Source organism: Scyliorhinus canicula, chromosome 13 (genome assembly GCF_902713615.1).
Source record: "Scyliorhinus canicula chromosome 13, sScyCan1.1, whole genome shotgun sequence".
Classification (NCBI taxonomy): Eukaryota; Metazoa; Chordata; class Chondrichthyes; order Carcharhiniformes; family Scyliorhinidae; genus Scyliorhinus; species Scyliorhinus canicula.
The window spans coordinates 120920094-120945366 of NC_052158.1; the positions used below are offsets into that span (position 1 = coordinate 120920094).

At 47.9% G+C, this 25273-nt stretch overlaps 1 protein-coding gene across 11 annotated transcripts in view; it reads left to right on the plus strand.

Annotated features, from left to right (window-relative positions):
- mcf2l2 (MCF.2 cell line derived transforming sequence-like 2) overlaps positions 1–25273 on the plus strand; it is a 465252-nt gene that overhangs the window by 373125 nt on the left and 66854 nt on the right. For all 11 annotated transcript variants that reach the window (XM_038816480.1, XM_038816477.1, XM_038816487.1 and 8 more), the window contains 2 exons: positions 748–814; positions 8826–8938. In XM_038816480.1, the coding sequence (XP_038672408.1) occupies positions 748–814; positions 8826–8938 (180 nt within the window). The remainder of the gene's footprint in view (positions 1–747; positions 815–8825; positions 8939–25273) is intronic.

Genomic DNA, 25273 nt, shown 5'->3' on the forward strand with positions numbered 1-25273 from the left:
CAAGTTCCTAGGCCCCAGGCTCACCTTAGATAGCCGCTTGCACCACCCAACAGGTTAGACAAAGAAAATCCACTGTCCCCACAGCCCTCCCAAGCTGGCAGACTGCCTGCTGCCTTAACTAACCCCTCCCCCTCCCAAACAATTTCTCTAGACTCAATGAACCTTACCAAACTGGTCCAACAAGTTGCAGCCCCCCCCCCCCCCCCCCCCCACACACCATTCACCAAATTCCTTGTATTCATTCATTTAATTTTAAATGTGTGAATTGATACTGGCATTAACTGCTTTAATTAGGGGCCCGTTCCACTTGTGGGGATAACTTCCCTGGTGCATTCTCCATGACAACTTCTCTACCAATCAGACTGCCAATAAATCAGAAGCCTTTTCATGCAGTATAAATTGTTGTCATTGTTTGAAATTTGGTATTTGTGATTCTGCCCTGATTACAGGAAGACAAAAAAAACTTTGATAATGGTTCCTTTATTTTTCAGCAATACAGGGTGACGTACACATCCCTGACAAATCCACCCAGTTCTGATAACCATTAATTTAAATGCACAGAAAATCAGATGTGCTCCCTGACAGAAGCGAGTTCCTGCCTGATTTATTGCACCCAAGAGTGCCAAGTGCAGGAACAGGAAAATCTACCCGCAAATCCAAAAATGGATAATTTACAGATTCCGAGAAGAATTACCCAAGAATACAAACTCTGAATAATAATTGCTTTATTTTTCCTTTGTATGACAGAAGCAAGTCAACTAAACCAAAGGATACAGGAACATGTTTTCCAAGCTCCACTGAATACACCCAACAGGTAGTGTAATATCTGTTCATTTCTGGTCACTAACCATTGCAGCATCTTTCTTAACTCAATCTTGAGATATTCCCAATAATCCAAACAATGCCATTCATTAATTATTCAAAGAGGCGTTCCTCAGAAATCCTTCACCAATTTTCTTTCAAAAGAACCTAAACCTGGATTGAACAGCGCAGGATGTGAGGAGCAGATTATCTACTGGGGGAACTATGGGGAGTGAGAGCGGTGGAGGCGGGGTGGGGGGGGGGGGGGGGGGCGGCGGCAAAGAGGTCACCATGACAAGTATTGGGAACCTCTGAGGTGACTGGGAGAGAGATCACCATGGAGGTGTGACGGGTGTGTTAAGGAGGGCACTCATGAGACATGAGGAAGGAACAATACAAAACTTGGTTAATATTATCCACAATAACACAAAAAGTATTTACTGATAATGTATATAAAATTCCTGATTGGGGAATGAAGGTCATAAGCTGAATCATGGAGTAGATTCCTGGTTGCACAAAGAAGGCCGTTCATCTACTTCCGACATTGTAGACCCATCCTCTTATGGAGCAAGTTGGCACTCACTATCGCGGCCACAGCCTCCCAGGCAGGCTTGGTGACCTTGCTTGTTGGACACTTGGCCGGTCGCGGGTACGAATGCTACTCGACACATCCAGAAGTTTGGTGAGGGTTCGCTCCGTGAAACATGGCGCTCTCTTCCTGGATCATAGCCATCCACAGACTGGATTTGGGACAACTGCTGGGGAGTTGGTTGAAAAGGGTGCCCATTGATTACAGAGATTGGGGGTGGAATTCTCCGCAACGGCCGACGCCATTGTGAAACCCAGAGTGTTTCACGACGGCGTCGGAGGCCGCTCCTCGCCCCCTATTCTCCCTCCCGGGGGGCTAGGAGTGGCGTTTCGTGCAACTCGGCCGCCGGGCCAAGACGCTGGCGTCAAGGCGACGTGCCGAGAATGACGCGGCCGGCGGCGCCTAATGACGTCAGCCGCGCATGCGCGGTTGCCATCTTCCCCTCCGCTGCCCCGCAAGATGTGGCGGCTTGATCTTGCGGGGCGGCGGAGGGGAAAGAGTGCGTCTCCTGGAGATGCCGGCCCGACGATCAGTGGGCACCGATCGCGGGCCAGTCCCCTCCATGGCACGGCCGTGGTGCTCAATCATCTCTCCATCCCCCACAGGCCCCAAACTCACCTTTTGCGCTATGTTCACGCCGGCAGCGACCAGGTGTGGTTGCCGCCGGCGTGAACCTGTCGGGGTCGTCAGGCCGCTCGGCCCATCCGGGCCGGAGAATTGTCGGTCGCCGGGAAAAGCGGCGAGTGGCGATTCTCCAAGCAGGGGTGGGAGAATCACGGGGGGTGCCAGAGCGGCCCTCCCGCAATTCTCCCACCCGGCGTGGGGAGCGGAGATTCCTGCCCTAAGTTTTCCAGGGCGAGTGAAGCAGGGGCAAGCCACCACAAGTAAGGTGTGAAACATGTGGAACAAAATACTATGAAGATAGGCTGAATATGCGGTGAGTTTTCCCACCATCGGCACCGATGGGATTCTCCCGGTTTTTACGCCAGGACTGACACTGAAACAAATATGGGAAAATTTTGCTCTCTGCATTCTTTTATTTTAGAAAACATTTTATTGAAGCATTTATAATTTTAACATTTAAACATTCTAAACAGCAGTACGTACTGACACACGCAACAACATCACAATAACATACCCAACTTACCCCCGCCCTACCTCCTGACTGCCCATATATTGGATTCCCTATCCTTATTCTACAATGCCATGCCCCCCCCCCTTTCTGCTGATGGTCAGATTTCCCTAAAGAAGTCGATGAACGGCTGTCACCTCCGAGCGCAACCCTGAATTGAACCTCTTAAGGAGAACATAATCTTCTCCAGCCTGAGAAACCCTGCCATGTCACTGACCCACACCCCTGACTTTGGAGGCTCCAAGTACCTCCATCCCAGCAAAATCCATCTCTGGGGTACCAGGGAGGCAAAGGCCAAAACATCAGCCTCTCTCCCCTCTTGGGCCCCCGGATCCTCCAACACCCCAAATATTGCCATCTCTGGACTCAGAGTCACCCTCCCTTCCAGGACTTCTGATATGACATCCGCAAATCCTTGCCAGAATCCCCTCAGCTTCGGACACGCCCAAAACACGTGTACGTGATTCGCCAGGCTTCCCCATACTGCCCACACCTGCCCTCCACCTCCTCAAAAAACCTACTCATCCGGGCCATAGTAATATGAGCCCTGTGGACCACCTTGAACTGGATCAAGCTGAGCCTGGCACACGGCGAGGATGAACTGACTCTCCTCAAGGCCTTTTCCCATAGTCCGACTTCCAACTCTCCTCCCAACTCTTCCTCCCACTTCCTCTTCACCTCCTCTATTGGGACCCCTTCCCACTCCATCAATTCCTTATACATTTCCGAGACCCTCCCTTCACCAACCCATGTTTTTGACATCACCTTATCCTGCAATTCCCTTAGAGGGAGGCAAGGGAAGCTTGGAACCTGCCTCCGGACCAAGTCCCTTACCTGTAGGTACCAAAATCCATTCCCACCCATCCATTCAAACTCCTTCTCTAATCTCTTCAGGCTCGAAAACCCTCTTCAATGAAGAGATGCCCAAATCTCTCAATCCCAGCCCGCTGCCTCCTCCTTAAGCCCCCCGTCCAGTCCTCCCGGAACAAAATGGTTGTTGTCACAGATCGGTGACCACACCGACGCCCCCTCCAGTCTCATATGCCATCACTACCACTGAACTTGTGGAGTGCCAAGCTGGCGAGAACTGCAGAGGTGCCGTTAACAAAGCCTCCAAACTCGTATGCTTACAGGATGCCGCCTTGACTCACTCCCACACCGACCCCTCCCCCACTACTCACTTCCTAACCATCAATATATTCGCGTCCAGTAATAATTAATGAAATTTGGAAGGCCCAAGCCCCCCATCCCGAGCCCCGTTCCAAAAGGATCTTCCTCACCCTCAGGGTCTTACCAGCCCATACAAAACCCGAGATCACCGCTTTCATCTTCCTGAAAAATGCCTTAGAGATAAAAATTGGAAGACATTGAAACACAAATAGCAATCTCGGGAGGACTGTCACCTTCCCAGTCTGTACCCTCCCCGCCAATGACAGCGGGAACATGTCCCACCTGCGGAAGTCCCCTTTCATTTGCTCAACCTCCCTGTCCAAATTTAACTTATGGAGCTGACCCCAGTCCCTTGCCACCTGAATCCTCAGGTACCTAAAACTCCTTCACACCATTTTAAACAGTAACTCCCTCAGTCTCCTCTCCTGCCCCCGAGTCTGGATCGCGAACACCTCACTCTTACACATGTTTGATTTGTAGCCCGAGAACCGACCAAATTCCTCCAATATCTCCATGATCCCAGCCATACCCTCAACAGGTCTATTATGTAGAGGAGCAAGTTGTCCGTGTAGAGTGAAACCCTATGCTCCGCCCCCCCCTCTCACTATCCCTGCCAGATGTTCGATGACCTAAGCGCCATTGCCAAGTGTTCTATGGCCAGGGCAAACAGTAGTGGGGAGAGTGGACATCCCTGTCCTGTCCCCCAACACAAACTAAAATATTCTGACCGGACCCGGTTGGTCCTTACATTCGCCACTGGTGCCTGATATAACAGCCGGACCCAGTCAACGAATCCTTGCCCGAACCCAAACCTTCCCAGGATATCGCATAGGTTCTTCCACTCTACCCGATCAAAGGCCTTTTCTCCATTCATGGCTACCACCACCTCGACCTTGTGCGCCTCCGCTGGCATCATTATCACATATAAGAGCCATGCAATATTATTAGACGTATGGTGTCATCCCTTCACAAACCCGTCTGGTCCTCCCCTATCACCTCTGGGACACAATCGTCTATGCACATGGCCAAGATCTTTGCCAACAATTTTGCATCCACATTTAAAAGAGAGATCGGCCTGTATGATCCACAGTTCTCTGGATCCTTATCCTGCTTCATAATAAGGGAAATCGATGCCTGTGATAATGTTGGGGGGAGCACTCCCAGCTCCTTGGACTCATTAAAAGCCTTTACCAGGAGTGGCCCCAGCAGCTCGGAAAACGGTTTGTAGAACTCGACCGGGTATCCATCAGCTCCCGGAGCCTTACCCGATTTCATCGCCTTTAAACAGTCTATAATCTCCCCAAGCCCGATTGGGCCTCCCAAGCCTTCCACCAACTCCTCATCTATCCTTGTGAACTCCAGCCCCGCCATGAATCGCTTCACACCCTCCTCCCTGGCTGGGGGTTACGATTTGTATAGTCTACCATCAAATTCCCGAAACACATCATTCACCACCCCCCCCCCCCCCCCCCCCCCCCCCGCCGGATCCACCACTACCTTCCCCCTGTATCCTTTACTTTCCCAATTTCTCTCGCCGCCTCCTGCTTCCTCAGCTGATGCACCAACATCCTGCTGGCATTTCCCCCATGTTCATGGGCCGCCCCCTGTGGACAGGAGCTCAAATTCCTTGCAGTTTCTGACGCTCCTTCAGAAGCCCCTCCTGTCCACCTGTAAAGGTTAGCCTACCAGCCTGTCCAACTCCACCCGTTCAGCCTTCTCCTTATGGGCCCGAATCAAAATGAGTTCCCCCCTAATAACCGCCTTCAGTACCTCCCACACCACCCCTGCCGAGATCCCACCCATATCATTGACCCTTATGTATCCCCAAATGGCCTCCCTCACCCGCTCACACACTCGTCCTCCGCTAGCAACCCTACATCTAACCTCCATTGCAGCCGCTGGACCTTTCCTTTGCTCACTTGCAGGTCTACCCAGTGTGGGGTGTGATCTGACACCACAATTGCGCAATATTCAGTATCCACCACCTCAGCCAGCAGCGTTTTGTCCAGCGCAAAGAAATCTATCCGGGAGTACACCTGATGCACATGGGAGTATAATGAAAACTCCTTACTCCTGGGCCTCCCATATCTCCATGGTTCCACCCCTCCCATGCGTTCCATAAACCCCAGTATCTCTTTTGCCATAGCTGCCACCTTTCCGGACATGGGACTCGACTGGTCCAGTCTCGGATCCAGGACCGTGTTAAAGTCTCCACCCATAATCGGTCGGTGAATCCAGGTCCGGGGTCTTCCCTAGCACCCTCCTAAAGTCCTCGACATCATCCCAGTTTGGGCCATATATGTTCACCAATACCATGGCCATTCCCTCCAGCTTCCCACTAACCATGATGAATCTACCCCGGTGTTCTTCAAACTTTTTTTCCGGGGACCCATTTTTACCAGCCAGCCAACCTTCGGGACCCAACCTGGCCGACCTTCGCGACCCACGCCGGCCGAAATTTGCGACCTACCATTTTCTCTTACGTTGTTTGCTGCTGACAAAATGGCGGAAATGGTTTTGGGTCCCTTTGGCCCTGGTACACGCTCCTCCAATGGAACCTGTTGGATGAAGGTGAAGCCTTCCTGTGACGGAAATTATGGAGTCTCCATCTGTCCAAAATTCTGCATTTTTTTCCTATAAATTTTTATCAAACAAACCTCCGAACTTGTAAAAAAAAACAAAGAAATAAAATGAATAAAATAAATGAAAATGAATAAACCCCCCCCCGAACTTGTAAAAAAAAAAAAAATGAATAAAATAAATGAATAAAAACCACTACAGAACTTGTAAACCAAAAAGTTGCAACCGTTTAAAAAAATAGCGGCCGCACTGCCTATGCGTGCCCGATTATCGACGCGCATGCGCAATGAGGCCGAATCTTTTTTAACATGTTCGCAGAATGCGCATTCGCGTCGATCATGGTGCGTGCATGCGCAATGCAGATGAATTTTTTTAACATGTTCGCAGGATGCGCATGCACGCACGATGATCATGCGCGCAAGCGCAATGCGGCCGACTTTTGTTTACCATGTTGGCGGCCCCTTGCAGCCGGCGTTATTAAAAGCTGGCTGCTGCACAGGGATTTGCGCGATCGGGAGCACCATGGACAATGGCTCCGCGACCCTCCCAACAGGGTTGCGCCTCCGACTTTGAAGAACACTGATCTACCCCCCGGGTCCGCTTCTATTTTCCCCACCTCGAATGCCTATGTCCCACTCATCAGACCTGCCCATCAGAGACCCCCTCAGAGACCCACCTCAGAGACCCCCCCCCCCCATCAGATCCACCACAGCAGGCTCCCCATTGGAGACATTCATCAGACACCCCCCTTCCAGAGACACCAGCCGACCCCCCCCTCCCCAGACCTCCATATCAAAGACCCCTAATATCAGAGATGATCCATATCAGAGAACTCCTCCCCCCCATATATCGGAGATACCTCATCACATAGCACCCTACCCCCATAAATCACTCCTATCTGGAAGCTAAAGATAGGCAGAAACCATGAAAAATCCCTTTTTTCACTTACCTGTCCCTTACACCTGCTGCCTCAGTCAGATGTCTCAAAAGCTGTTACTTCATAGAAAGCCAAAACACATCACAGCGCTTTAAATGCCTCCAATCCTTTGATCTGCAAGGCTTCAATTCACTTTCAAAGAGTACTAGCTTTTATTAGGCTTTAATTGACAGGGTAATTGCTTCCAAACAGCAATGTGTCTGGATTGTTTATTTTTATTTCCCTTCATGCTTGAATGCCTCTCAAGCACCGTGCTTTGAACCTAGCCATAATGTTTATAAACATCTAGGAGTTAAGTGCTTTCACTTCCTCATTTCCTCAGCAGAAAGCATTTAACTGTTTTTAATGTGGTCAAGAGTTGTCAATCATAGCTTGGTACACGCGTCTTTGATATGCGGGTCTCTGATGGGTGCTTCTGATGGCTGCCTCTGCTGGGTGCCTCTGATTGGGGGGGGGGCTCTGGTGGGGGGGGCCTGATGGGGTCACTGGTGGGGAATCTCTGATGGTCTCTGGTGGGAGAGTTTCTGATGGAGGTTACTGGTGGGGGGGGCTGATGGAGGTGTCTGGTGGGCCCCTTTAATGGTGGTCTTTGGTGGGGATCTCTGGTGGGGGTTTGTTGGGGTCTCTGGTGGGGGTCCGGTGGTGGGTTATGGGCAAGGGGGGTTCATCCAACAATATCCATAGTGGGGGTGATGCAGCAATTTCCATGGTTGGGGGGGGGGGGGGGGGGGTGGATGCTCCTGCTTGTCATTGCGTAGTTGGGGGGAGGCATCATCTGGTGGCAACAGATAGATTTTAGCTCAACTCCTTGTTGCAGTAAACAACATTTAAAGTGACCAGCCACATCTTGTAAGGTAGGTATTCAAAATACAAAAACTTCATATATTTGAAAAATGATGGATTTTCCTATCTATCAGATTCCCATCTTTTATTGGAATCCAAAATAAGACCCAAGTATGTCAAAATCCTTTGGTACAACATAGCATCACTGGAGACCAATAGGTGCGTGCAGCATCTAGTTTGCCAAGGAAAGCATGGAGTAGGAAGATAAGACTTCAGTAGCCTTATGAGGAGAACTGTATTCATGTATTTCTGAGGCGAATGTTCGTGGTTCCTGTTACTATCCATCCCTGAGAGGACAAATGAAAATAGTCTAATATACATGACTACAAATCTTTCTTGTTTTTCAGTTGCCCACCCAGTCAAATGTCATGTGAGGCTTCTGCATATTTCACGAACATTATGATACCCAACAGTATTAACTTGAATACCATTGAAACTCAGAGAAAGATTGTTACCAACAAAATTAATTGGCAGCCATCAACCTTCACAGATAGAACTGTGGACGGATTGATTGCTAAGACTGCATTTTACTTGAGGAATTCACATAAAACGATAAACCCCCCATAGCAAGAGCAGGGTGAACAGCACCCTGTCAGTGAGCAGCTGCATCAGTTCAGCAGGATCAGCGACTTAAATACCAGGATGACATGAAAAATGTTGGGATGACTGAGCACCAGTCAAGCACGCAAACTGAACTATTATCTGTAATTATTAAAGTATATTATTCACTTCATATAGCATATTTCCAATAAAGTACAACTTCTCTTGCACAGATACATTAGGAAATCATCTTTGCAGAAACAAGACAACAAGTGTGATTCATTAAGTTCTGACACAGTCGAAAGGCAACATGAGAACTCCAGCTTCAATAACAGGCAAAGGAGAGGTAACAATATTGTTCTATTGTGCTAACATGTATAAAAAATATTCACAGATAACAGTGATTAACTTAGAAATTTAGTGATGCACATAAATATTGAACCAGCTTTCAATGGAAAACTTGAAAGTTCAAATGATTTGTTGTAAGGGTGCCCACATTTTGCAGATTGTAAATCTTCCATTGAGTGTGATTCCTGCGTTGCATGCGGACGAATACTCCGGTTAAACACATAACTGTAAATTCCGAGTGCCCACCGTCTATTCTGTTCCAGATATTATTTTCATCCCTTTGCTGTTGACATCTGTTATCACAAATTTGTACGGGTAAGTGTAAACCAATGTAAAAGTGTGTTATCCATAATAGCTACAATCAGAACATTGACTGCTGTGTCCATTTTTGAATCTTTCTGCTTCAGTTTGCGTGAAATACAGTTCATTATGCACCACCGGTGAAATCAGCATTAAAATGTTAACTGTTATCAAGGCCAGGTGCAGAATCAAGTTCCATTTACTCTTCTCCAACAATGTGCCTTCACATCATAAGTATAACATTTCCAATCATCTCAGTATTCATCTTTTCTCAGTGAAATGGTGTGCTAACCAATGAAGAATTTTGTGCTCTGATGAATAATACAAGCTTAGACTGCTTAACTCGCCTTAATTTTGCTATTTGCAACAGTCAAGTAGTGAACAATTATCCTTGTTGGCCTGGACGCAATTCTGGGGTGCAGAATTTTTAACCTTTCTCAATCCAAGCGAAACACATTAATGTTCTCTGCAGCGGGATTATAGATACTTTAAGTGAGTGGGCAAGGATCTGGAAGATGGAGTTCAATGTTGATAAACATGAGGTCATCCATTTTGGTAGGGATAACAGCTCTCTGTTTCTGGTCCCTCAACCAACTTTTAATGAACGTAAGAACTAGGAGCAGGAGTGTGCCATCTGGCCCATCTAGACTGCTCCGCCATTCAATGTGATCATGGCTGATCTTTTTATGGACTCAGTTCCATTTGCCCATCTGCTCACCATACACCTTAATTCCTTTACTGTTCAAGAATCTATCTATCTTTGCCTTAAAAACATCCAACGAAGGGCAGTACGGTGGCCTAGTGGTTAGCACAGCTGCCTCACGGCGCTGAGGTCCCAGGTTCGATCCCGGCTCTGGGTCACTGTCCGTGTGGAGTTTGCACATTCTCCCCGTGTCTGCGTGGGTTTCGCCCCCACAACCCAAAAATATGCAGAGTAGGTGGATTGGCCATGCTAAATTGCCCCCTTAATTGGAAAAAAATAATTGGATAATCTAAATTTATTTAAAAAAAAACAAAAAAAAACATCCAACGAGGTAGCCTCAACTGCTTCACAGGGCAGGGAATTCCACATATTCACAACCCTTTGGGTGAAGAAGTTCCTCCTCAACCCAGTCCTAAATCTGCTCCCCCTTAGTTTGAGGCTATGCCCCTAGTTCTAGTTTCACCCAGCAGTGGAAACAACCTCCCTGCTTCTATCTTAATTATTCCCTTCATAATTTTATGTTTCTAACAGATCCCCCCCCCCCCCCCCATTCTTCTAAATTCCAATGAGTATAGCCCCCGTCTACTCAGTTTCTCCTCATAAGCCAATCTTCTCAACTTTGGAATCAACCTACTGAATCTTCTCTGCACCTCCTCCAATGCCAGTACATCCTTTCTCAAGTAAGGAGACCAGAACTGTACACAGTATTCCAGGTGTGGCCTCACCAGCATCCGATACAGCTGCAACATAACCTCCCTGTTTGTAAATTCCTTCCCTCTAGCAATGAAAGACAAAATTCCATTTGCCTTCTTAATTACCTGCTGCACCTGCAAACTAACTTTTTGTGATTCATACACAAGGACACCCAGGTCCCTCTGCACAGCAGCATGTTGCAATTTTTTACCATTTAAATAATAGTCCATTTAGCTGTTATTCCTACCAAAATTGATGACCTCATGTTTATCAACATTGAACTCCATCTTCCAGATCCTTGCCCACTCACTTAAACTATCTATATCCCTCTGCAGACTTTCAGTGTCCTCTGCACACTTTACTCGACCAATCATCTTAGTTTAATCTGCGAACTTTGACACATTACACTTGGACCCCACTCCAAATCTTCTATGTAAATTGTAAACAATTGCGGTCCCAAAACTGATCCCTGAGGCACACCACTAGCTACTGATCACCAACTAGAAAAACATCCATTTATCCCCACTCTGTTTTCTGTTAGTTAATCGATCCTCTATCCATGCTAATACATTTAGCATGCTGCTGGAGTTGTGTTTATATCATACTTGAATATCTGTAACAAGCCTTCAATGAGACACCCTGTCAAACACATTCTGAATATCAATAGAGATTGTGTTATTTTAATAAAACCTCATGTCCAGAAAATTCCTTAGAACTAATGCCATCCCGCCGGCGTTTATTTTACACAAACAGAATTTCCACTGCATTTCTTACAAAGAAACGCTGGATGTAAGAGCATGAGCTACTCTTAGGAAATTCCCAGTTCTTTAAAACTATCAAACTCAGCATGCTGGCTGTTCTTGATTATTCCATACATGTTCACTAATTTAACCCCAAACTAATAAGTGTTTGCTCATAACTGACGTTTGACTAACTGGGCTTTAGTTACTTCTATTTTATGCTTCTTTCCTTTCTTAAACAGATGTGTTACAACAACGACACTCCAGTTGACACAACTTTCATTTCTAAGGAGCATTGAAACACGTGGCTTGATCACTTACTAACCTCTCTCTGATTTCCTTTAACAGCCTCGGATGTATGCTATTAGGGGCCAGTGATTTAGCCAATTTGAGTTCTGTGGGCAGGGTTTCATAACCAATTTTATTTCTACAAGTATCTCCAATAAGTATTCCTTATCTTCCTCTGGTACACCTACATTCTTACCTCCATCATCATTTGTAAGTAATTCATCTATAGGCATTGGGCTGTATTTTTACCTGGAAGAATTTCCCTACATTTTCTTCCTCGTTTAATTATTGTGAATTCTTTCCTTTTTGTTTAGAAAGTTAGAGTACCCATTTCATTTTTTCCAATTAAGGGCAATTTAGCGTGGCCACTCCACCTACCTTGCACACCTTTTGGGGGCAAACCCACGCAAACATGGGAAGAATGTGCAAATTCTACACGGATAGTGACCCAGAGCCGGGATCGAACCTGGGACTTCGGCGCTGTGAGGCAGCAGTGCTAAGCACTGTGCCACCGTGCTGCCCCTGAATTATTTCCTTCCTTAAGCAGCAATTTCAAAACGTTTCTTTTTTTTTAAATAATTTTTATTCAAGTTTTTCAATAATAAATTTTCTCCCCACAATTTAAAACAAACAAGGCGTGTTTCCACACCAACACAAGAAAAGAACTCACCCCCCCAAAATAAATAATAACAAAAAACCAACAGCAATACAAGAAAGAAGAAAATAACAACATAGCAAACCAACCGCCGCACAAACAAACCCCCTACCCATCCTCAAACCCACCCCCCCCCCAAGTTGCTGCTGAGACCGACCACTCTCTACCCCTTCGCCAGGAAGTCGAGAAAGGGCTGCCACCGCTGAAAGAACCCCTGTACCGACCCCCTCAGGGTAAACTTCATCCTCTCCAACTTGATGAACCCAGCCATGTCGTTGATCCAGGCCTCCGAACTCGGGGGCCGCGTATCCCTCCACTGTAACAGAATCCTGCGCCGGGCTACTAGAGACGCAAAGGCCAGAATGCCGGCCTCTCTCTCCTCCTGCACTCCCGGCTGCGAAGCTGCCCCAAAGATCGCGAGCCCCCAGCCCGGCTTGACCCTAGACCCGACCACTTCCGACAAAGTCCCCGCCACCCCCTTCTAAAACGTCTCCAAGGCCGGACAAGCCCAGAACATATGGGTGTGGGTCGCCGGGCCTCCCGAACACCTCCCGCACCTGTCTTCCCCTCCGAAGAACCGGCTCATCCTTGCCCCTGTCATGTGAGCCCTATGCAGCACCTTGAGGTGAATTAGGCTGAGCCGTGCGCAAATGGAGGAGGAATTCACCCTCTCCAGGGCGTCCAACCACGTTCCATCTTCAATCTCTTCCCCTAGCTCTTCCTCCCACTTTGCTTTGAGCTCTTCTACTGAGGCCTCCTCCTCCTCCTGCATCAGCTGGTAAATAGCCGAGATCTTTCCTTCACCGACCCACGTCCCCGAAAGCACCCTATCCTGCACCCCCCCCTTGGCGGCAGCCGCGGAAACTCCGCCACCTGCCGCTTAACAAATGCCCTGACCTGCATATATCCCAGGGGGTAGGTTCCACCAGCTCCTCCAGAGTCGCGAACTTCCCATCCAGGAAGAGGTCCCCAAACTGTCTGATGCCTGCCCTGTGCCAACTCCCAAATCCCCCATCCGTTCTCCCCGGCGCAAAACGGTGATGGCCCCATATCGGGGCCCAAACTGAGGCCTTCACTTCCCCCCTGTGCCGCCTCCACTGCCCCCAGATTTTAAGGGACACAACCACCACTGGACTCGTAGAGTACTTTGCCGGGGGGAGTGGAAGTGGGGCCGTCACCAAAGCCTCCAGACTCGTACTCGCACAGGACGCCACCTCCAATCTCTTCCATGCGTCACCCTCCCCTTCCATCACCCACCTGCGAATCATCGCCACGTTCGCCGCCCAATAATATCCACACAGGTTGGGCAGCACCAGGCCCCCTACCTCCCTTCTTCGCTCCACAAATACCCTCCTTACTCTCGGGGCCTTCCACGCCCACACGAACCCCAGAATCGACTTATTCACCCTTCTGAAAAAAGCCTTTGGGATCAATATGGGGAGGCACTGGAAAAGAAACAAAAACCTCGGGAGCACCGTCATCTTAATCGACTGGACCCTGCCCGCCAACGAAAGCTGTAGCGCATCCCACCTCCTAAACTCCTCCTCCATCTGCCCCACCAGCCTCGAAAAGTTAAGCCTATGCATGGCCTCCCAGGTCCTAGCCACCTGGACCCCAAGATACCTAAAGCACCTTCAGCCCTCTTTAACGGGAGTTCACCTATCTCCCTCTCCTGATCCCCCGGGTGCAGGACAAACAGCTCACTTTTCCCCACATTGATCTTATAGCCCGAAAAGTCCCCAAACTCCTCAAGTATCTTCAGCACCTCTGGCATCCCCTCAGCCGGATCCGCGACATACAACAGCAGATCATCTGCGTACAGCGACAACCTGTGCTCCTACCCCCCCCCCCCCCCCCCCCCCAGCACAATCCCCCTCCAACTCTTCGAGTCCCTCAGTGCCATAGTCAGGGGCTCAATCGCTAATGCGAAGAGCAGGGGAGACAAGGGGCACCCCTGCCTCGTCCAATAAAAGCGGGAGCTGCCGAACGTGCGGCTTAGCTCCGCATCGCCGCCACCGGAAGTATTTCAAAACATTTCTGATAGCGACTTAATTGAATCAGAGTTTTAAAGTCCCCATGTTAAATTTTTACTCAAGTATTTGATGATTCCTGGAAGCAATCTGTACCTCCTACCAACCCTGAATGTCACTTTATACACATGTTTACTGCCAGGGATTGAAAAGAACACCTTTGTCACTATAATAGCTTTATGCGGGAGTACATGTCTCAGGATTCGCTTAGTCTTTGGAGAGTGCAAGTAAAAACAATTGGCAACATTGTTGTTTTCATCTCCTGAACAATAATCAGACAAGATGGATCACATGCCCTTTATAGAACCTAATTTTTCTTCCACTAATTGCAATGGAACAAACATCAGATCCATTCTCTAAAGGGTAAATAGGCAGCCTGCCCTGACACATTTTAGCCCAGACACTGAAGATAATCGCCCTTAGTCTGTCAAATGGTGTGACCAGAATTAATAGACACAAGTCTCTTTAAGTCAGGTTTATTAGCAACCAGGTAGTGTTGAAAAACCAATTTAGCAAGATTCACTGAGAGTAAAGTGCTCAACCTGCACTTCTTATAGTTATAAAAATAACAAATAGATGGCAATTCTAAACTCACTTAACTTGCACCATAATTTATGGGTGAGGCATCATCTGCTCATACAGAGACTGAAGTCTCTACCTCAGTGGTATAAAGAACTCTTATCTGAGATATAACTTTCATTCTTTCTAATGTTAAAAACAGGATCCAGAACATCAAACAATATTTCCACAGTTCAAGTTTTTAAAAAATAATATTTTATTAAGGTATTTGAAAATTTTTAAAACAGTAAGATAAACAATGACATCAACATGGTAAAATAAACATTCCCCCCCCCCCCCCAGTCCAATCTTCACGCACCTCAACCATACAACAACAATCTGCCTGCATCACCCCCACCTTTGAAATACTGCATCTGCTGACATTTTAATTTTCCCCGAGAAAGTCGACGAACGGCTGCCACCTCCGGGAGAATCCCAACATTGACCCTCTTAAGGCAAACTTTATCTTCTCGAGACTGAGAAACCCAGCCATGTCACTAACCCAGGTCTCTACACTCAGGGGCTTTGAGTCCCTCCATATTAACACGATCCATCTCCGGGCTACCAGGGAGGCAAAGGCCAAGATGTCGGCCTCTTTCGCCCCCTGAACTCCCGGATCTTCCAACACTTCAAAGATCGCTACCTCCGGACTCGGCACCACCCATGTTTTTAGTACCGTGGACATTGCCTTCGCAAAATCCTGCCGAAACCCTCTAAGCTTCGGGCAGGCCCAAAACATGTGGACATGATTTGCTGGGCTTCCCACGCACCTCGCACACCTATCCTCAACCCCGAAAAACGTACTCATCCTAGCCGCTGTCAAGTGCGCCCGGTGGACTACCTTAAATTGTATCAGGCTAAGCCTGGCACATGATGAGGAGGTATTAACCCTGCTGAGGGCGTCCACCCATAGACCCGCCTCTATCTCTCCTCCTAGCTCGTCCTCCCACTTGCCCTTAAGCTCCTCCACCGGAGTTTCCTCCGCCTCCGAAAGCTCCTGGTAAATATCCAATACCTTCTCCTCTCCCACCAGGTACTGGAGACTACTCTATCCTGTATCCCTCATGGAGGCAGCAGCGGAAAGGCCAGCACCTGTTTTCTCAGGAAGTTTTGCACCTGCAAATACCTAAAACCATTCCCTGTTGTCAATTTACATTTATTTCTCCAAAGCTTTCCCCTCATTTCCGGGCCACCAGGATTCCCAGCTCTTCCCTACCTTTCTAAGCAGCAGCTCTCCCAGTCTCTTCTCCTGTCCTCTTGCCTGGATCGCAAACATCTCACTTTTCCTCATGTTCAATTTATACCCTGAAAAATTGCAAATTTCCCCAAGATTCTCATTACTTCCCCCACCCCCTCCAACGGGTCCAAAATGTACAAGAGGATGTTATCTGCTTGGAGCGAGATCCGGTGCTCCAACAACCCCCCCCCCCCCCCCCCCCCCCCCACACACACACACACACACACACACACACACAATGAACCAGCCCTTTCTAGTTGGGCTCTTAAAGTCATGGCCAATGGCTTTATGGCCAGAGCAAACAGTAACGGGAGAGGGGGCATCCTTGATTGTCCCTCGGTGTAGTTCAAAATACCCCTACCACAGCCGGTTCATACGCACACTCGCTAATGGTGCCTGATAGAGCAACCGCACCCAGTCAATAAAGCCCTTACCAAACCCAAACCTCAGCGCCTCCCACAGGTAATTCCACTCCACCTGATCAAAAGCCTTCTCCGCATCCATCGCTACCACCACCTCTGCCTCCTCTCCTTCTGAGGGCATCATAATAACATTTAGAAGCCTTTGAACATTGGCCTTAAGTTGCCTGCCTTTAACAAATCCCGTCTGGTCTTCCCCTGTCATCCCCAGGACACAGTCCTCTATGCTTGTGGCCAGTATCATAGCCAGTAGTTTGGCATCCATATTCAGTAGAGAAATCGGCCTGTATGACCCGCATTGCTCCGGATCCTTCTCCCGTTTCAGGATCAATGAAATTGAGGCCTGCGACATTGTTGGGGGCAGGACTCCCTTCTCTCTTGCTTTGTTAAATGTCCTCACCAGCAGTGGGCTCAATATCTCTGAAAACTTCTTATAGAATTCACGGTAGCATTGCGTATAGCACAATCGCTTCACAGGCTCCCAGGTTCGATTCCGGCTTGGGTCACTGTCTGTGCGGAGTCTGCCCATCCTCCCCGTGTGTGCATGGGATTCCTCCGGGTGCTCCGGTTTCCTCCCACAGTCCAAAGATGTGCAGGTTAGGTGGATTGGCCATGATAAATTGCCCTTAGTGTCCAAAATTGCCCTTAGTGTTGGGTGGGGTTGCTGGGTTATGGGGATAGGGTGGAGGTATTGACCTTGGGTAGGGTGCTCTTTCCAAGAGCCGGTGCAGACTCGATGGGCCGGATGACCTCCTTCTGCACTGTAAATTCGATGTAAAATTCTATGTATGTAAAATTCCACCGGGTAGCCGTCAGGCCCCAGGGCTTTGCCCGACTGCATGCCCTCCAGCCCCTTGATTATTTCCTCAATCTCAATCTCAATCTCAATCCCCCCCCCCCCCCCTTGCCTTCCTCAACTGTTCCACTGCTTTCTCTGTGGGCAACAGCCCAAACTCCACCTGTAACCTCCGCCGCTACCTCAGTAGCCCCGCGTCCGGGGCCTCCGAGTATCTCCTGTCCACCTGGAGTATCTCCTCCACTAATCTATCCCTCTTAGCCCGTTTCACCTTTTCTCTGTGGGCCCGTATTGAGATTAATTCCCCTCTGACTACTGCCTTCAAAGCTTCCCAAACCACTGCTGCAGAGACCTCCCCCATATCATTTGTTTCCAAGTAGTTGTGGATGGACTTGTTAACCCGCCCACAGATCACTTAGTCCGCGAGCAACCCCACATCCAGTCTCCACAGCGGGCGTTGCCCTCTCTCCACACTAACCCGTAGACCCACCCAGTGCGGGGAATGCTCCGGAATTGCAATTGCCGAATACTCAGTATCCACCACCTTTGATATTAGCGCCCTGCCCAGAACAAAAACGTCGATGCGAGAGTATACCTTGTGGACATGTGAAAAAAAGGAAAACGCCTTCGTCCTCGGCCCTGCAAACCTCCATGAGTCTACTTCCCCCATCTGTTCCATAAAACCCTTCAATTCCATTGCCACAGCCGGCCTCCTCCTTGTCCTGGATTTTGACTAGTCCAATTCCGGATCAATGACTGTGTTGAAATCCCCTCCCATGATCAGGATATGTGACTCTAAGTCTGGGACCTTACCTAACACCCGTCTCATACATTCCATGTCGTCCTAATTTGGAGCATATACGTTCACAAGTACCACTCGCAGCCCCTCCAGCTTCCCACTCACCATTATGTACCTACCTCCCTTGTCTGACATGATTTTCCCTGCCTCAAATGCCATTCGTTTGTTGATCAAGATTGCTACCCTCCTGGTCTTTGAGCCCAGTCCTGAGTGGAACACTTGGCTAACCCACCCCTTCCTCAATCTCATCTGGTCTGTAACCTTTAGGTGTGTATCTTATAGCATTGCCACGTCTGCCTTCAGTTCCCTCAAATGCATGAACACGTGAGCCCTCTTGACCGGCCCATTCAGTCCTCTCATGTTCTAAGTGATCAGCCTGGACGGGGGGCTTCCAACCAACCTCCCCCCCCCCCCCCCCTCCCCCGACTAACCATCACCCTTTTTTAGGCCAGCCTCGAGCTCGCGCCCTCCGCTTCCTCGAGTCCCCACCCGGGCTGTCTCCATTCCCAACCTCCCATTTGTCCCCTAGTAATAGTTCGTCCCCTGTCAGCAAAGCAGCTCGCCCCCCCCCCCCCCCCAGCAACAACACTAGAAACCCAATCCCCCAAGTCAAGCTCCAGCTAAACACCTGCTCATCCCCCATTGTGCTTCCGAGAGTCAGCTGACCCATGCTCACTCACTCAATAGCTCCCGCCCCGGCACCAAGCAGTCTGTCTCCCTATTGCACTCTCCTCTCACCCCCCCCCCCCCCCCCCACACATGAATAAACATTTTAAAAGCATCACATTCCCCAGGAATTAGACAACAGAAAAAAACAGTGAAGAGACAGTCACTTTAGAAAAATGGTCACCCAAAAAGCAGAACTAAATTTAAATCCCATCCCCCCTTCTAACAAGGTCCCTGCAAGACAAATCAACCGTTAACCATTCACGCAGCCCATTATTTCACATAGAGCTACTCAAATTTACACAATCCAGCACCACAAATCGCTGTCACAGTACTTCTCCAAGCCTTAAGTGTCTTTTAATTTGCCTCCAGCTTCATTTTTTTAATAAAGGTCCATACTTCGTCTGGCGTTTCAAAGTAGAAGTCCCGTTCCTCATGTGTGACCCACAGGCGGGCTGGGTACGGCATCCCGAACTTCACCCCCTTCTTAAAGAGGGTCATATTTGCACGATTGAACCCAACTCGCCACTTGGTCAAATCCGCTCCCAGGTCCTGATAGATTCGCAACTCACAGTTCTCCCACTTGCTGCTCCGTTTTTTCTTGGCCCACCGCAAAACGTGTTCCTTGCCCATGAAACGGTGAAAACGTACCACCATAGCCCTCGGCGGCTCGTTCGCTCTGGGCTTCCTCGCGAGAGCTCTGCGCACTCTGTCCAATTCCAGGGGCCGAGGGAACGCACCAGCCCCCATCAACTTATCCAACATGTCCGTCACATAGGCCCTCGCATCCGATCCCTCACTGCCGTCAGGGAGCCCAACAATTCTGAGATTTTGCCTCCTGGACCTATTCTCCACGTCCTCCAGCTTCTCCTGCATTATTTTCTGGCGGTTGTTCATCATCCCCACCTTGCTTTCCAGCACGGTTATATATTCCTCGTGCTCGGACAACTTTTGTTCGATCTCCTGGATCGCTCTCCCATGGGTTTCCTGATTCTGGACCACTTGATCAATCAGAGCCTTAATCGGGTCCAGCCTGTCCTTCTTCAGCTTGGCGAAGCCTCCACTGTTCATTTTTACTACGACCAACAACCTGCCTGGTTGTTTTCAGGCATATTTCAATTTTAACAAATTATGAAGTATTATACACTGAAAGCATTTATGAAATTTATCAAAACATTAGATAACATAAATTCTGAAACATTTAGGGTAGCACAGTGGTTAGCACTGTTGCTTCACAGCTCCAGGGCCCCAGGTTCGATTCCGGCTTGGGTCACTGTCTGTGTGGAGTCTGCACATCCTCCCCGTGTGTGCGTGGGTTTCCTCCGGGTGCTCCGGTTTCCTCCCACAGTCCAAAGATGTGCAGGTTAGGTGGATTGGCCATGCTAAATTGCCCTTAATGTCCAAAAAGATTAGGTGGGGTTACTGGGTTGTGGGGACAGGGTGGAGGGGTGGGCTTAGGTAGGGTGCTCTTTCCAAGGGCCGGTGCAGACTCGATGGGCCAATTGGCCTCCTTCTGCACTGTAAATTCTATGATTCTACCTACCTGATGGTTTCAGACAGCATCATCTATTTATCCTTAACAAATAAATCTGTAAAATACAAAAGTAGTTTATGATTTGATATGACTAACCATAAGCTTCTGCTGATTTGTTGCTTACCTGGAATGTTCTAATATCATTATCTCAATGTATTTTTACAAATCTCCTCTGTATATTATTTGGTCTCACACAGGAGGGATGATTGCTTCGATGAGGCTCTAAAGCATGGTTATCCAAAATGTGTGTCTCAACCTCCAGTGGGGTCACAAGATGAGATGTTGTGGTTGCGGGCTCTGAGGTAGCAATAGCTGCTATGGAGCTTGGACTGATTTCTGAGAACTGTGAGGCCTCTTTTTTTTCCTATTGAAGTTCGTGGCCTAATGTTCTGTTCTATCAGGTCCAATTGCTTATTTTGTATTTATTTGTGGGGTCTGGATATTGCCCATCCCTAATTGCCCTTGAGAAGGTACTGTACTGTTGAGCTACCTTCTTGAAACGCTGCAGCTCATTTGGTGCAGATACAGCCACGGTGCTGTTAGGGAGGGAGTTCCAGGATTTAGACCCAGCAACAATGAAGGAAAAAAGATGTAGTTCCAAGTGGTGGTGTTTGCATGCATCCACTGCCCCTGTCTTTCTGGGTGGTAGAGGTCGCAGGCTTGGAAGGTGCTGTTGAAGGTTCCTTGGTGAGTTATTGCAGGGCATGTTGTATATGGTACACACTGCTGCCACAGTGGTGGAGGGGGTATTTGTTTGTGATGGTGGATGGGGTGCCAGTCAAACAGTCTACATTGTCCTGGATGGTGTCAAACATCTTGAGTGTTGTTTGAGCTGCATTCATCCAGGCCAATGGAGAGAATTCCATCACATCCATGACTTGTGCCTTGTAGATGGTAGGCAGGCTGCATAATTCCCAGCGGCTCACCTGTTCTTGTAACAACGTACAGTGTTTATATAGTTGGCCCAGTTCAGTTTCTTGTCAATGGTAACCTCCAGGATGTTGATTTAGGGAAGTCAACAGGGTAATGCCATTGAATGTCAAGGGGAGATGGTTGGATCCTCTCTTGTTGGAGATGTTCATTAGGTGGCATGAATGTAACTTGCCACTTGTCAGTCCAAGCCTGAATGTTATCCTGGTCGTGATGAACATGAACATAGACCGCTGTAGTACCCGAGTAGTCAAAAATGGTGCTGAATGTTGTGCAATCATCAACGAATATTCCCCTTCTGACCCTATGATGGAGAGATAACCACTGATGAATCAGTTGAAGATGGTTTGGGCCTAGGAAACTATCCAGAAGAGCTCCATACCGATGTCCTGGGACTAAGAACCCCACCTACAACAAGAAGCATCTTCCTTTGTGCTAAGTATGATTCCAAACAGTGGAGAGATTTCCCCTGATTCGCATTGACTCCAGTTTTGCCAGGGCTCCTTGAAGTATACAAATGTTTCCTTGACATCAAGAACAATCTCTCTCACCTCACTGCGGCTGCAAAGAAAAGCCTGTGGAAAGGTAAGTGTTTGCTTTTTCATCAACTCCCTCAGGTGATTAACCAACACAGACTCATAACTTGGGTATTAAGATCAGTGTAACAAAATTACCACCTCTTCTATCATTTCAACATCTAAAGCTTGCGCAAATCAATCTAAGTTTGAGAGATGCAATGCACAGTTTTAACAAGGATATATTCATGCTTGCTAAAAGACATGGCGCGGGATTCTCCGGCCGTGTACACCCAGCGACTGGAGAATCCCGCCCGAGGTCAATGGGTTTTTCCATTGTCGGCCTCATCCGTGGCGTTCCTGCAGTGGGCGGGGTGGAAGAATCCAGCCCATGAATGATAATATTTTGAGGGTAGGAAAAACCTTAATAACTGTATATCACACCAATATTTTCTATCTTGTACAACCCCATCATTGGTGACTATCATAAATGGTGTGTAATTTGCAGTCATGTATATCAAATATCAATGCAGACATGGAACTTCAAGATATTATGTACCTAAGAACCATAGAGAGTTCTGAAGAGAATTAGAAATAATTAATTATGCATGAGAGCAGCTTACAATGTAGACTTCACAAAACATTTCATTTTAGTTCAGGTTATTGCATATATTCAGCTGCTTCCTGTCCTCACAAAAATGGTTGCACAAGCTGTCTGTCGTCCTCAACATCCTTTCCCCAGGTTCTCTCTGATATATTCTGTTAATTTCCCAACGTTCATTTACACAAGATAAAGAGATTTCAAGTGTTTGCAGTTTATGCGACTGATACATGATGATTGACACCTCAGAGGGCTGTAGTCAAATAAATGTTTATAAATGAATTACTTTCTAAACTAAAGTTTTATCGCACATGCTATTGTTACTATCAGATTCAGATGTTCTGTATAGAGCGTATACTGGGTGAATTGGCATGTAAGTAACATATGTTAGCATGGAGGGTATGAAGGGCTATGTGGTGTGGGTGGGGAGACATAGTTTGGCAAAGGGGCATGTGATGTATGATCATGGTTGCAATGCTCAAGCAATATTGAGTAACTTCTTCAATGTTTGACAAGAGACATTCAAGACTGTTAACACAACAGGAAAAGACAGAGAATATGTGACAATGTGCTTTGTTTTCTAGAAAAAGTGGGCAGCACGGTAGCATGGTGGTTAGCATAAATGCTTCACAGCTCCAGGGTCCCAGGTTCGATTCCCGGCTGGGTCACTGTCTGTGCGGAGTCTGCACGTCCTCCCCGTGTGTGCGTGGGTTTCCTCCGGGTGCTCCGGTTTCCTCCCACAGTCCAAAGATGTGCGGGTTAGGTGGATTGGCCATGCTAAATTGCCCGTAGTGTCCTAAAAAAGTGAGGTTAAGGGGGGGGTTGTTGGGTTACGGGTATAGGGTGGATACGTGGGTTTGAGTAGGGTGATCATTGCTCGGCACAACATCGAGGGCCGAAGGGCCTGTTCTGTGCTGTACTGTTCTATGTCTATGTCTATGCCATGCCACTTAATCACCTCAGTCGATTGTGAGAAGCAGGTCTATAATCTACATTTCTATGCAATGTATAGAATTAATCTCTGTTGCAGTATACATAATTCTTTGCCAACCACCAAAATCACATTGCCATTTTTTCCATACCTAAGGTAAGTGGTTAATAAGGCCTACAGGATCCTAGGCTTTATAAATACAGCCTATATAAATAACGGTGTCGAGTACAAAAGCAAGGAAGTTATTGTGAAACTTTATGAAACACTGATTCAACCTCATTTGTCCACTCAAGTGTCCACTTGAGAAGGACAAGAAAGCACTGGAGAGGGTGGCAAAATAATTTACAGAAATAGATTTCAGTTGCACAGATAATTTGGACAAGCTGGGTCTGTTCTCCCTGGAGAAGAATAGGTTGTAAAGAGATTTGATAGATGTGTTCAAAATGATGAGAGGTCTGGCCAGAGTTGACAGAGAGAATCTGATCCCATTGGTGGAAGAGTTGAGAATCAATGGGCATTTATTTAAAGTGAAAGGTATAATGAGGAATCACCTTTTTATGCAGCAAGTGGAGTGTGCTGCCTGGAAATTGTGGTGGAGGCAGAGAATTAGATAATTATCTGAAGAAGAAGAAATTGCAGGTCTACAGGAAAAGGACAGGGTAGATGGAACTAACTGAGTTGCTTTTCCAGAGAGCCAATGTGGATATGACAGTTATGCAGTAACCCTATAATAGCCTGGATTTTATAGGGCATGGTTCACCATGCTCTTCCCTCCTCCCCACCTCCACCACCATCCTCCCAGCTGAAAAGTCAGTCAGGCGGCCACCCATGAAAAGGTGGGCTGCCCTGCAGCCATTTCAAATTCTGTGGGGTTATTAATTGGATCAGGGCAGGAATTCCACCCCATCTGGGCCTTAGAGAGCTGCTAACCAATTGGGTTGTCCCCAGATCTGTAGCTCCAGCAGCGCCAAGTTCGAGTGGTGCCATTGCTGGGACTGCAGGCAATCCGGAAGCAGGGGAGCCAATGAAGGGTGGTCTGAGGTGTTGCCAGGGCCGGGCTGGCAGGCCCCAGGGAGGGGATGGGGTTTAGAGCGGGGTGTCTGGGTTTCAGAGGCCGGAGGAGAGGGTAAAGTGCACCTTGTGGAGGAATGTCTCCGATGGGCACAAGGGCCCCCCAATTGTGGTCTCCAGCCATGCTCAACAGCAGTTAGTAAAGCTGCTGGGCCCCACACCTGATGGGGCCTCCCTGTACTGTGGGAGAGCTAAAATAGTGGTGGGTGGGTTGAAGGACTTAGGTGGTCATTAATTGGGACTTCCACCCCCACCCTCCCCCCCGTAAAATGATAGATAGATCAGGGGCAGGAGGATAAGCAGTGGGCAGACCATGTGCTGCATTTGGCTGGTTTAGCACAGTGGGCTAAACAGCTGGCTTGTAATGCAGAACAATGCCAGTAGCACGGGTTCAATTCCCATACCGGTCTCCCCGAACAGGCGCCAGAATCTGGCGACTAGGGGCTTTTCACAGTAACTTAATTGAAGCCTACTGGTGATAATAAGCAATTATGACTATTATTATTATTTTATGAGCCCCCCGCCTTCAAACATGCTGCTGGGGGATTGCAAAATCTAGCACGACGAATGAGATTCCAAACACTATAGAGTTCAGCTGTATACTGTGGTTTCAGATAAAATTTATTTTAAATTGGAATATGTGCCTTATCCAAATGCTGATTTTGCTGCGATCAGATCAACTTCCTTCTATTTACAGTCTGTAATATTCATTAAATATGCTCCAGTGCAATTGCATAGAGAGAATGCTGATGGCAATATATTTAGTGCCGACAGTATTAGGGAAGCTTTGTTTGCATACAACACTGGATTTACTGCCAGTCAGTCATTACGCATACATCAGCATCCTTTGCTTTGGACTTTTTATTT